The sequence below is a fragment of the Trematosphaeria pertusa genome (assembly GCF_010094035.1).
Source record: "Trematosphaeria pertusa strain CBS 122368 unplaced genomic scaffold BU26scaffold_15, whole genome shotgun sequence".
NCBI lineage: Eukaryota > Fungi > Ascomycota > Dothideomycetes > Pleosporales > Trematosphaeriaceae > Trematosphaeria > Trematosphaeria pertusa.
The window spans coordinates 654,414-665,351 of record NW_022987226.1 but is presented as its reverse complement, the minus strand read 5'-3'; the positions used below and the strand labels follow the sequence as shown (position 1 = coordinate 665,351).

General features: G+C 53.9%; 6 protein-coding genes across 6 annotated transcripts; 4 read left to right on the top strand and 2 right to left on the bottom strand.

Moving 5' to 3' along the window:
• Positions 1–782: 782 nt before the first annotated feature.
• BU26DRAFT_608702 (uncharacterized protein) lies at positions 783–1,592 on the top strand. The gene is made up of 4 exons (XM_033835865.1): positions 783–817; positions 926–955; positions 1,096–1,242; positions 1,306–1,592. Exons 1-4 carry the CDS (start codon positions 787–789, stop codon positions 1,389–1,391), a joined length of 294 nt encoding a protein of 97 aa, XP_033679252.1. The 5' UTR covers positions 783–786; the 3' UTR covers positions 1,392–1,592.
• An 858-nt stretch (positions 1,593–2,450) lies between these two features.
• Positions 2,451–3,441, top strand: BU26DRAFT_509178 (uncharacterized protein; the record flags this gene model as incomplete). The annotated part of the gene is made up of 4 exons (XM_033827132.1): positions 2,451–2,820; positions 2,878–2,958; positions 3,013–3,368; positions 3,427–3,441. The coding sequence occupies 4 exons, from the start codon at positions 2,451–2,453 to the stop codon at positions 3,439–3,441; spliced, it is 822 nt and encodes a 273-aa protein (XP_033679251.1).
• Positions 3,442–3,885: 444 nt separating this feature from the next.
• Positions 3,886–6,416, bottom strand: BU26DRAFT_522924 (ferric reductase transmembrane component). The gene has a single exon (XM_033829910.1). It carries the CDS (start codon positions 6,127–6,129, stop codon positions 4,165–4,167), a length of 1,965 nt encoding a protein of 654 aa, XP_033679250.1. The 5' UTR covers positions 6,130–6,416; the 3' UTR covers positions 3,886–4,164.
• Positions 6,417–7,182: 766 nt separating this feature from the next.
• Positions 7,183–8,401, top strand: BU26DRAFT_96452 (uncharacterized protein). The gene is made up of 2 exons (XM_033836554.1): positions 7,183–7,977; positions 8,029–8,401. Exons 1-2 carry the CDS (start codon positions 7,350–7,352, stop codon positions 8,334–8,336), a joined length of 936 nt encoding a protein of 311 aa, XP_033679249.1. The 5' UTR covers positions 7,183–7,349; the 3' UTR covers positions 8,337–8,401.
• A 65-nt stretch (positions 8,402–8,466) lies between these two features.
• BU26DRAFT_435762 (ClpP/crotonase) lies at positions 8,467–9,437 on the bottom strand (the record flags this gene model as incomplete). Its single annotated transcript, XM_033824145.1, has 2 exons — positions 8,467–9,197; positions 9,302–9,437. The coding sequence occupies 2 exons, from the start codon at positions 9,435–9,437 to the stop codon at positions 8,467–8,469; spliced, it is 867 nt and encodes a 288-aa protein (XP_033679248.1).
• Positions 9,438–9,799: 362 nt separating this feature from the next.
• Positions 9,800–10,834, top strand: BU26DRAFT_491656 (rer1 protein-like protein). The gene is made up of 4 exons (XM_033826089.1): positions 9,800–9,897; positions 9,999–10,116; positions 10,222–10,518; positions 10,577–10,834. The coding sequence occupies exons 1-4, from the start codon at positions 9,832–9,834 to the stop codon at positions 10,654–10,656; spliced, it is 561 nt and encodes a 186-aa protein (XP_033679247.1). The 5' UTR covers positions 9,800–9,831; the 3' UTR covers positions 10,657–10,834.
• The last annotated feature ends 104 nt before the right edge of the window (positions 10,835–10,938 follow it).

The window sequence follows — 10,938 nt, the reverse complement described above, 5'->3', positions numbered from 1 at the left end:
TGGCAATGTGCGTATATGGCAACTTGCAGTGTAGACTCTTTGTGTGCATAGTTTGTTTTAATCTAGAATACGGTGGTAACTCCAAAGACGGCTTCCTGGTCTGTGATGTGTGATCTCTTCCCTCACTCATCTGCAATGCATTCGCAACCTTAGCCTTGGTCGACTGTGTATATGCGCGAGCCTATAACGAGAAAGTTAGCTGACGCTGTCCGTCCGGGAGGCCGTTAGGGTAATCGTATGTAGGCGGTATGGATATACGTTCCTAAATCGAAGGAGGCAATCCGGCCCCCCAATCCAGCGAATGAAGACCAACGCCTCAGGGTCCGATTCAAGGTTCTGGTTCAAAAGAACGTTCTACTGTGTCCTTGGCCATAGGACTTCCATTGCTCCTTCAATGTCGCGATCTCCACAGGGTTCTCGGTGCTGCACCCGATCGGATGCTTCCACGCTCCCTTTCGCAGGCCGTTGATTCGATGGGCGTCAATTAATTCGCCGATTGCAAGGCCCATCTTCCCTGCAGATGATGTTATGGCTGGTAAGGTGCGCATTAGTCCTAGAGCGGCGATTCGTGGTGGCTGTGTCCGTGTGGTTGGTGAGGGGGTGCGTTGTGCTACGTCATAGGGTTAGGCTGGTTTTGACGCATTGGGTCGAGGGTGTATATAAATGCCATTGCTGCTCCGCGATTCAGGGACGTACTGGTTGACTATTACACGGCACTGCATACACATACCTGAACTTGTCATTGTTGAAGATTCTAAGAAAAGTCTACGAAAGGGAATAAGCATCATGTCCGACCAGAATCAGAACGAGCAGAAGGGTAAGTTTGCCAACTCCGAACAGTTGCTCATTGCTCTCTTGTCGCCTTTCCTTCTTCGCTTCTCGAACGAACATGTGTTAGGATAGCGAAAGAGCTGACCTCATTTAGGCTTCTTCGGCACCGCAGCGGGCGGTCTAGGTACGTGCCCTCACCTCCCCCTCCAAGCTCATCCAACTGCACTCATTTGCTTTCCCTCCCTGATGGCCAAACTTCTTCCCTACATGTCCTTTGCTCCTAGAGAACCTGTAAGATCGCCCTCCTCTAACAGTTCTCCTCAGGAAACACCCTCGGCTCCGCAACCGACACCGTGGGAAAGGGCGTCTCGGGCGTGACCAACACCACCGGCAACGCGGTCTCTGGCCTGGGCAAGGGCGTTGGGGATACCTTGACGGGGGTTACTGGCGGGTTGGGCGATACCACGAAGGGTGAGTTCTATCCGGCTGAGGGTGCTTGGGGAGGTGAAGATGTGGTTGCTGATGTGCGGATAGCGGCTGGCAACACTGTCAGCGATACGACGAAGAAGGGTGGCGAGGCGGTTGGCATGAAGAAGAATGAGCCGGGAAACCAGCAGTAGATCTGCTGCACGGTATTTGGGGAGAGAAAGGGATGAGATGTTTTGGGACGTGGCAAGGCTGCGAGTGACACCATGGATTCGCCATGGATGTGAATGGGTAATGCTTATGAGCATGAAGACAGTGCTATTCGAGGCAGCAAAAAATGAAATAAATTGAGACCCACGAACCGTACTAATTTGCGTGGCGACGTAAAGAGATAGTATCGTTATTTCTGCCTTCCCCATTTCGAAACGGAAATTCACGGCGATGGTCCTCCTATGCTTGTTCCTGTGTTGTTCAAGCGCTAAGAAACGAGCGACATGTGCGATCTGTTTCCTGCCATACTAGCTAGGTTCACTGTGCAAACTTCTGGATTTTTTGGCATCGAAAGAATTTTTATGTGTTTTTTTTCTGAAGCGCATATTCATCCGACGAAGAAGAATCAAGAAAAAAACGAAGATGTCCTTGCGAAGATGTCCTTGAATTTTAGTAGGTCGATGTTTTCTGGATCTGTCCTAGCCGAGACTCGGATATGGCGGTGCCGCACAGCCCTACGTATCGTTTTTGAGTCAAAGAGTCAACACGATGTAGAGTCAATTCCACCGCTCTCTCGGAGCTTCAAATGTGCTGGCTCGCGCTCATATGGATGGCAAGCAGAATTAGACCTTATCTTCTTTTTCTTCGATTGAAACACTTATTTTTGGTCCCTTGGGTGGGTGGGCGCATGGGCCAGCTGCACCGCCACGGCTGAGCTAATCCTCCCAGAGCGTCTGAGTTAGTTTGGTTCCACTTTCTTAGCCGCTGTGATTGGGGATTTACATGGACCGGAGGGATAGGGCACGGCAGTGTCAGGTGGACACGCGCAGTGGGGTTTACATGGACCGGAGGGATAGGGCACGGCAGTGTCAGGTGGCAGTGGGATTTACATGGACCGGAGGGATAGGGCACGGCAGTGTCGGGTGGACACGCGCAGTGCTGACGGCGCGGGCGCGTTATAAAAGAGGCGGTGCCCTCCTGCTTGTTCTTCTAGACTACTTCTGTTGCGTTGTGTTTTGTGTTGCGGAGCAGTAGGTGCCGGGATGGCGAGGTTTGGCAGACGTGGGGATGCTAGCTATGGCGGGAATGGTGGGTACCGGTCGTCGTACCGGCGGCCGAGGAGTTATGGGCCACCAGCAGCCCACGCCCGACCAATCACAGATGGCCATTTTCCCGAGTACCGTCCGACAAACATCACAGACATCCCTGTTCCACCGCCGGTCCCCTATATTCCGACTGCAAACAAAGCATCCCTTCCAGACATCGGATTTCGAGTCGTCATCTTCATTGTCGTTGTCGCGTGTCTTGTTGTCGGCGTTCGGACTCCATTGGTCAAGAAGAAGGCGGAAGATGGGACTAGTTCGCTCCAGGCTTCCGAAGGTGCTCAAGACGATGCCGTCCAGCTGCAAGAATGTATGTTTATCCTAGTCCATCTACCTAGTCAACTTAGCGTTAACACCCTTGCAGTAGCCTCAGGTTATGGCTCCGGCGAGCGAGCCGAATTAGGTCCTACGATAACAACGGAGCAGTCGACCGTCCAGCCGCAAGAATGTATGTTTATCCTAGTCCATCTACCTAGTCAACTTAGCGTTAACACCCTTGCAGTAGCCTCAGGTTATGGCTCCGGCGAGCGAACCGAATTAGGTCCTACGATGACAACGGAGCAGTCGGCCGTCGAACTGCAGAACGACACTGCCATGCTGATCGTCGCCAATACGTCGGAGCCTTCATATATCCCGCACCACCAATCAGATAGTCATACGATTACGCAGATGTCCGTGGGTACCCAAGGCACCGGCTCGACGTCAGCCTTGCCGATTGCACCAGCATATGGGCATATGCAACCACCAGAGTCAAGCAACTCTACCCTCGCTGCCGAAGCACCCGACGTCGAATCTCAGAGCCACAACTCCCCCGCAGACATGCACACCGATGCGCCCACTGGAACGTCTGCCTCCCACGTAAGTTGCTCACCATGAAGCACTGCCTTCTGAACAACTTGCTAACCCAAAGCTCTAGGCCAACTTCAGCTAGCTCAGCATAACGTTTAACCAGCACTATCTCAGCACCGACCGATCGCTTAACGTATCCGCTGCCGTCCCTGGGTCCTTCAAGACACTCCTTAAAGTCTTTTCTTCTAACGTGGAGTTCTAGTTGGAGGTCAAAAGAACGCTGTATCTTTCCTATGTATCTCTCTTAGGTGACAATTGTAAATACTGTTTTAAAATATAGAAATGGCTCCTTTGGCTTTCTACGGAAGTTGCCCTAGTATGAATATCAATGTCAGTCGAGCTCGAGTGGCTTTTCCACGTCCTATGTGAAGGTAGCGAGCATACGATACGGTCTCCTAGAATGCATTATACCTCTCGATACGATCGGCCGGCTGCGACTGGGTGTCAAGGGTCACATTGCGCCGCGGCCGACAACTTGGAAAAGTAAGCTCAGTGCTCAGCTCTCTCCCCCCTGCCTGTCATAATGGAGGAAACAGCCATGTTCATATATATAAAAGGGGCATGCAGCCTGTACCTAAAGATCCATAGATTCTAAGGTCCAAATATGCGGTGACATCCGTTCAATGCGGCACAAGCAGCGACACAATGCAGTGCAACGCTACGACCCCTTACTCTATCGTGCAGCTGTCAACCACGATACCTCCGATGCAAGATCGCAAGTGTCGTGTACCCGTAACGCCGTACCTCCTTCCCCCAAAATAAAATATGCAACGCCGCTCTAACGCTCCAAATCCCATCTCCAGTGTCACCATCCAAACTTCTCAACTTGCACCTTCACACCGACACCCTCCCCAATCAACCCCGCGCACGTATTTCTCACGTCTCTTACTAGGCCGTCCGGGCCACTAACCACAATGCCCGTCCTCTCGCCTTCAACCCACTCACGCAGTATAGGCCGCACGTCAGGCCGTCCGACGACAGAGGTCGGCGCTGGGATATACAGCTCCAAGCCCCACTCTTCGAGCTCCTTCATCTTCTCATGAGGGACCCAATCGCGGTGCGATGGCGAGTGCACTATCCAAAGCAGCTTCACTTTCCTCTTGTTCTTCGGCGAAGATTGATTTTCGGGGTCGGTGGATGTAGGCTGCAAGAGAGCATAGAGGAGTGGGTATGCGACGGCTATACCGGAGCCGCCCGCTACCAAGATTGCGGTATCTGAGGATGAGATGACATCAAGCGCGTGAGAGGTACCGTAGGGTCCATCGAGGCGGATGCGGGTCTGTGGATGGGACCGGGAGTGTTCGAGGAGGGTGCGCGTGAAGCCAGAGTCGGCTTGTGCGCGGATAAGGAGCGAGAACCATGCATGGCGGCCTTCCTCGTCTTGAGTCAAGGTAGGAGCAGCAGAAAAGATGGTGAAGGGATGAGCTTGGACCATATATTTGTGGGAAATTGAGGGGACGGTGATGAAGATGTGGTCGTTCGGTTTCCAGCCATTTCTCATGTTCTTAGGTATAAACACTGACTTTAGGTCAGAGACGTTCCAGTTTGCAGACAGAAGTAGCGTCTCGTCGTCTTCCAGGACGGTCAGGGTGGCGGGATGCGAAGTCGTGTTCAACCACAACCGGAACACTAGCCTATCGATGAGGAAAATAGCCAGTGAGACGCCAACATATGGCCTTGAGGTCTCGTAGTGCAACCAAAGGAACACCAGGCCGGCGATTTGAAGCAAGATGTGCGTTGCAAGGAAGACCTCGTACATCCTCTGCCGGAAGCTTCCCAGCGAGGTGAAGTACAACACTTGATAGGAGATGAAAGCACCAAGACCCAGGAGGACAAGCCGGTTCAAGATAAACTGCGCCAGTGTGAATCCAAGGCGCCTCAACAACCCGTACCAGACGAACAGCATGCCCAGGAAATGGACGAGTGCTTCGAAGCACATCAGCTCCCCCACCCTGCGGTGAAAGATGTTCAAGCTTTCGTACGAATAGCCAGTGAGGAACTTAATGGGCTGATTCTTCGCGGCCAGGAGATAAAGAATGGGCAGGTTCGCGGAGAAGATGAGGCCACAGCGGTCGGCGAAGACGAAGACGTACTGCAGCGAGAGCGGCATGGCGTAGAAATTGTAGAAGACGTTGAGCGCGATGTACGCGATGACGAAGAGCGAAACAGCATTCGTGGGAAGTGCCCTGTTGATTATTGGGATGGATCGTGGTTGGTATTGCATCCATGACTTTAGAAGGTAGTAAGGTTTCCGGATTCCTAGGGCTTTCCGTTTGGTGGGTTTCGCGGCGAGCAAAGGGCTTGTCTCATCCGCTGCATCTGTCTTTTTCTGCGAGGCGTCTGGAGGTGTCGCAGTTCCCTCGATGGTACTGCTCGAGCTTGACCAGGCTTCATCGACCCTGTCATCCGCCTTGCCGTCGCTTCCATCTATCCTCCTCTTCCTCTGCCTCAAAGCAAGCTTCTCAGCCCAGTGCCACGCAGTAAACACTAACAATACCGCGAGCAGCACTAGATTATAGGTCGGCACAAACTTCCTCCCAAACAAAATGGCTTCCACAAGCTTCCGGAATCGCGGGTCCTTCCCTGGATCGTCCGGGTTGACAAGTTCGCCTCCTCCAGTCGCCGCTACGCTCTCCGAGCTAGGGAGCCATAACGACGAAGTAGACGATATGGCGGTGCGAGAAATACGGAGGGCGTCCTGCACCCATGAAAGAGTTATTGAATCCATAAGAGGAGGGGGATAAGGAGGGAGAAGAGATGCGAGATACATGATGATGTTCCCCGCGTCATCTCCGGCGATCGTGTGCTGCGATAAGCGCGGGTGCGAAGCTTGAGGCACGCTTTGCTCCGTTTCAGGCCAGGCGAGCAGTGAATTTTGCGCACGTCAACTTCCAGAGGCCGTTATGTCACGCGCCTACACGAACCTCCAAGGCTTGCAGAGGGCGTCGTCCCTACATTCCACCACTTCTCCACTAAATTCATCCTTCATCGCAATAATCGACACGCTATGATTCAGCGTCCGAACGCGCGACGCGCTTGTCGAAACGCTTTGAAACCGGCTGTGGAAAAGCGCCTAGCTGGCCGAAAGATATGGATGGGCGATTTCATCTTCTCCTTTAAACGCTGTTGGTGTGTGTGCGGAATGGGGAATGGCATTCGCCGAGATTCAACAGGGCTGTGCTTCTGCATACGCCGCATGACTGCTTGATTTAGATCACCGGGCGTACCTAAGGTATCTTGGTATTATTCAACGTCTTTCCTCTCAGTTAGCAGGCATCTTTCACAGGTCGATCAAAGTCTATTTCTCCTCGCTTTCGTTCTCTCCATCAGTCTTCGCATATGTTGTTGTCCTATCCGCCGATCCAGTCCGGATACACACACAACCTCGCCTATTCTTACACCACACAACGGCAAGGCACACAATGAGGCTCTGCAACCCGGCCCCAACGCCCCGAGACCACACCAGCACGTGCTTTAAATCCTACGCCCTACCATTTCCAGCGACACACCAACAGGAACCGGCATTTCTTCTCCCAACCCCCAACGCCACATCCTCCAAATGTGGAAACTGTTTGAAGACACCTATTTCAGCTCCTCATTTTAAACCGCTCAACGTCCCTCATGGCGCACACACGGCTGGCGCTGATTCGCCTTAGGCACGAATGTTTGCTCAAGAGCACGAGGCTGGCCCCATGAAGGATGCGGATGCGGACGCGGTGCTACGCTGCTACGCACTACTGCTACGCCCGAGTGAGATAATCGGCGGTGCAAAGCCTCGACAGTGCGTTTCTTGGGAGACGCGTTGACGGAAGGCGGGACTGTGCCTCTTGCTTATGACTGTCGGGACTCCCGCTTTCTGCTCTCTCTTCTTTTCCCGTTTCTTGCTTTCACCCTCGCTCTAGTCATAATTTTAATGTCTATCTCATCCTAGCCTCACACTCGCTTCCCACCACCCAAATCCAACCCGGAGCAAACCCAAACGCAGTCACGATGTCTCTCGCTCATCTCCTCGCGCGCGAACTCTCTACCTTCTCACCCACCTGCCCCTCCGGCGGGACCTGGTACGCCTGCGCATCGGGCTCCAAATTTGTCGGCTGCTGCACGTCCGACCCGTGCACAAACGGCTGCTCCCAAGGCAACATCCAGCCCGTCGCCTTCAACGCCTCCGCTTACGGCACATACCCCGACGCGAGCTGCGGCGCCTCGTCCACCTTCTACAGCTGCTTGAGCCCCGACAATGCGACTACGTTCTGGGGATGCTGCAAGAGCATGCCGTGCGATCACACTGAGTGCCCGAGTGGGGATCTAGTGCCGGCGTTTATGGAGCGGCCCGAGCAGTTCAATGCGTATGCGACGAGTGCGCCGAGTTCGACGGGGTCGGCGCCCAGTGCAACGGCGACAGGGGGATTGGATGCCGGAGGGAACGAGGGAACGAGCCATACCACGGCGATTATTGGGGGTGCGGTGGGTGGAGGGCTGGGAGTGGCGATTATCATTGCGCTGTTGATTTTCTTCCTGTGTCGGAGGAAGAAGAAGAGCGAGGAGGGGAAGTCCAGCGGGCTTGATCAGCCGCCGAAGGTGGAGAAGAATGATTATAGGGCTTCGACGCTTACTGAGGGTAAGTTTATTCCGGGCAACAAGAAGAGCAGGACTTACGCAAATGCTACAGCACCTCCCAAGTACAGCTCGCCTAATCCGAACATGTATGCGCACTCGCCGTCACACCCGGCATACTCGCATCACTATCATCCAGTTGCGACGGAGCTGCAGCCGCAAGAACTTCCTGCGGAAATGTCACCTGGGTCTCCAAGTTTGCAACCACCTCCAAACACACAACGGTACTCGGAACTCCCCGCCGATGCCGCGGCGGCGCGCACGGCTGCAGAGCTGGAGAGCCCCGTGCCGTCACCAAAACCTGCTCAATCGAGCTTCGCGCTGAGGAGTCCGCCAAAGAGGAGTACGGGTTTAGGGTTCTAGTCGACTGGGATATAGGCAAAGAGAGCTGTCGGGAAGCTGCAATGAATTTTCATGTCCTTTCTTGTAGATAGTTGTAATGTCATGCTTGCGCGCTTTTTCCGATGTGCTTATTGTTTGACGGCCTTTCTGCCTACTCATTCGTCCAGTCAGCCTTCTTCTTCTCCGCAAAAGCCGTCATCCCAATCTTCTGGTCCTTGCTCCCAAACAATCCATGAAACACCCTCCTCTCATACTCCACGCCCTCCCGGATCCCCAAGTCCTGGCTCTTATTCACGGCCTCCTTGCATGCCTTGGCAGCAATTTGACTGTACCCCGCAATTTTCTCCGCCGTCGCAAGGGCACCGTTCACGCACTCTTCCGGCGAGTCAAACACCTTAGCAACGAGGCCCCATTCGCCAGCCTGCTTCGCTGTGATGTTGTCGCCAGTAAGAATGCACTCCATAGCCCGCGACTTCCCAATAGCCTTCGTAAGACGCTGTGATCCCCCAGCTCCTGGTATAACGCCCAGCTTGATCTCTGGCTGCCCGAACATTGCTTTCGGCCCGGCGTACATGATATCTCCCATCATCGCCAGCTCACATCCTCCACCCAGCGCATACCCGTTTACAGCGGTGATGAGCGGCTTCTTGAGGAACGTTACGAGGTCGGACCATGTTTCTATGAAGTCGTTGCCGTAGGCGGCGCTGAATGTGAGGTCCTTCATCTCTTTGATATCCGCGCCGGCGGCGAAGGCGCGCTCGGAGCCGGTTAGCACGATGGCACCAATGGACTTGTCGGATTGGAAGTCGCGGAGGGCGGAGTTGAGTTCGAGGATGAGGGGCGTGCTGAGGGCATTGAGGGCTTTGGGGCGGTTGAGCTGGACTGTGATAGTGTTAGCGGGGTTGTAATCGTCAATTGGTCTAGACAGATGTTGTCAAAGGGGTGGAGATATTCTGAGAGAGATGAAAGATGGGAAAGTCACTTACTGAAGCCAACGCCGGGCTTTGGCGAAGACACCAACAGATGCTCATATGTCTTGCCTGACGAGTACCCTCTCGCAAACCGCAAGCCCGCCGGCCGGATCTGCGAGGATATTCTCAGCGATGGTCTGAACGCCTGCATCTTGACTGCAATCAATTGAGCCTCCTGGATTGGGAGTCGTCCCTTCAACCTCAAGATATGTCGAAAGGGAAGTGCATGTGAAGCCTCATGAAGCTGAAGCTCAAGTGGTGCTCTGGATAGCATCGGCAGACCTCGGTAATGACGCCAACCTTCAGCCGATAATCCGCTAGAGCAGAACAGGAAAAGCGCATATTGCCCCTTCCCGGGATGGCACGAACCATGCTTGGAGGGCTGGACAATCTTCGGGGCAACCGCAGCCTCGCGACACGCAGACACTTTTTGACACGCCGCCTCAACACTTTCTCCTCCTCCGACCGTCAAACTATTCACTCTAGAATCCACAGAGGGACAAATAGGAGACCGCGGATAACCTCGGAACCCCCAGCGCGCAACGATGGACTCCCCGGAGCCGGATACCCCTTTCGCGGCTGTGACGGCGCAGACGACAAAGTATGGACGGGTGCGTGGAGACCTCTTCGGCGCGTTTGCACTCCTATGATGATAGATGGCGAATGCGACCGCATTCTAGGACAAAAGAGCAATCTAGCTGATGCGCAGCAGTTATTCCAAGCCTATCTCGACAAATCGACACCCTTCACGGTATACCGATGGGTAGGCACTGGCGTCCTCTTCCTCCTATTCGCCCTGCGGATATTCGTTGCGCAGGGCTGGTATATTGGTACGCTCCCCCTCCTTCTCTGTTCCCAAATCCCGCCATGAGCCATCTCTACCTCTACCGCAAGCCGGTAGCAAAGAGATTCTTAAACTGACACGTGTGATGTAGTCGCATACTCCCTCGGCATCTACCTCCTGAACCTCTTCCTCGCCTTCATATCGCCGAAATTCGACCCCTCGCTCGAGCAGGATGAAGGCATGGAGGACGGCACAGCCGGCGGGCTGCCCACAAAAGAGGAGGATGAGTTCCGGCCTTTCGTGCGCCGGCTGCCGGAATTCAAGTTCTGGTATTCGACCACCAAGGCGATCTCGATTGGCTTTGTGTGCAGCTGGTTTGAGGTGTTCAATCTGCCGGTGTTCTGGCCGGTGTTGGTGGTGTATTGGTTGATTCTGTTTGGGCTGACGAGTGAGTACTCCAGAAGTAGACAAGGAGGGATGGGAACAAGAAGGCTAACGCGAGACAGTGCGACGACAAATTCAGCACATGATCAAGTACCGCTACGTTCCCTTCACAGTCGGCAAGCAGCGGTACTCCGCGAAATAAGCCTCGTTCGAACTCCGATAGCTCATCTCCTATCACACCGACGAACGTACGACTTCGCACGATCCCAACTTGATTCGCACCATCTTGGCGCACGCACTTGTACTTCATAGATTTGTTGTTCTTCGTCACAGCGACATTATCATCGCCCTAGGGAGGCGCAGAAGAGCGGAAAGCGGCGAACTTGGATCTGGATGCATGGACGGGTGTATGACCCGAATTGTACACGTACCAAGAAGTGAAAACGCTTACATATTTTAACTCTGGGGAGGTTCTGGGGTAGTG

Coding starts and splice junctions, on each gene's coding strand:
- BU26DRAFT_608702 (XM_033835865.1), top strand. CDS start 787: ATGTCCGACCAGAATCAGAACGAGCAGAAGG. Junction 956..1,095: donor CACCGCAGCGGGCGGTCTAG/GTACGTGCCCTC, acceptor AGTTCTCCTCAG/GAAACACCCTCGGCTCCGCA. Junction 1,243..1,305: donor GTTGGGCGATACCACGAAGG/GTGAGTTCTATC, acceptor ATGTGCGGATAG/CGGCTGGCAACACTGTCAGC.
- BU26DRAFT_522924 (XM_033829910.1), bottom strand. CDS start 6,129: ATGTATCTCGCATCTCTTCTCCCTCCTTATCCCCCTCCTCTTATGGAT.
- BU26DRAFT_96452 (XM_033836554.1), top strand. CDS start 7,350: ATGTCTCTCGCTCATCTCCTCGCGCGCGAACTCTCTACCTTCTCACCC. Junction 7,978..8,028: donor GGCTTCGACGCTTACTGAGG/GTAAGTTTATTC, acceptor CAAATGCTACAG/CACCTCCCAAGTACAGCTCG.
- BU26DRAFT_491656 (XM_033826089.1), top strand. CDS start 9,832: ATGGACTCCCCGGAGCCGGATACCCCTTTCGCGGCTGTGACGGCGCAG. Junction 10,117..10,221: donor TGCGCAGGGCTGGTATATTG/GTACGCTCCCCC, acceptor CGTGTGATGTAG/TCGCATACTCCCTCGGCATC. Junction 10,519..10,576: donor GATTCTGTTTGGGCTGACGA/GTGAGTACTCCA, acceptor AACGCGAGACAG/TGCGACGACAAATTCAGCAC.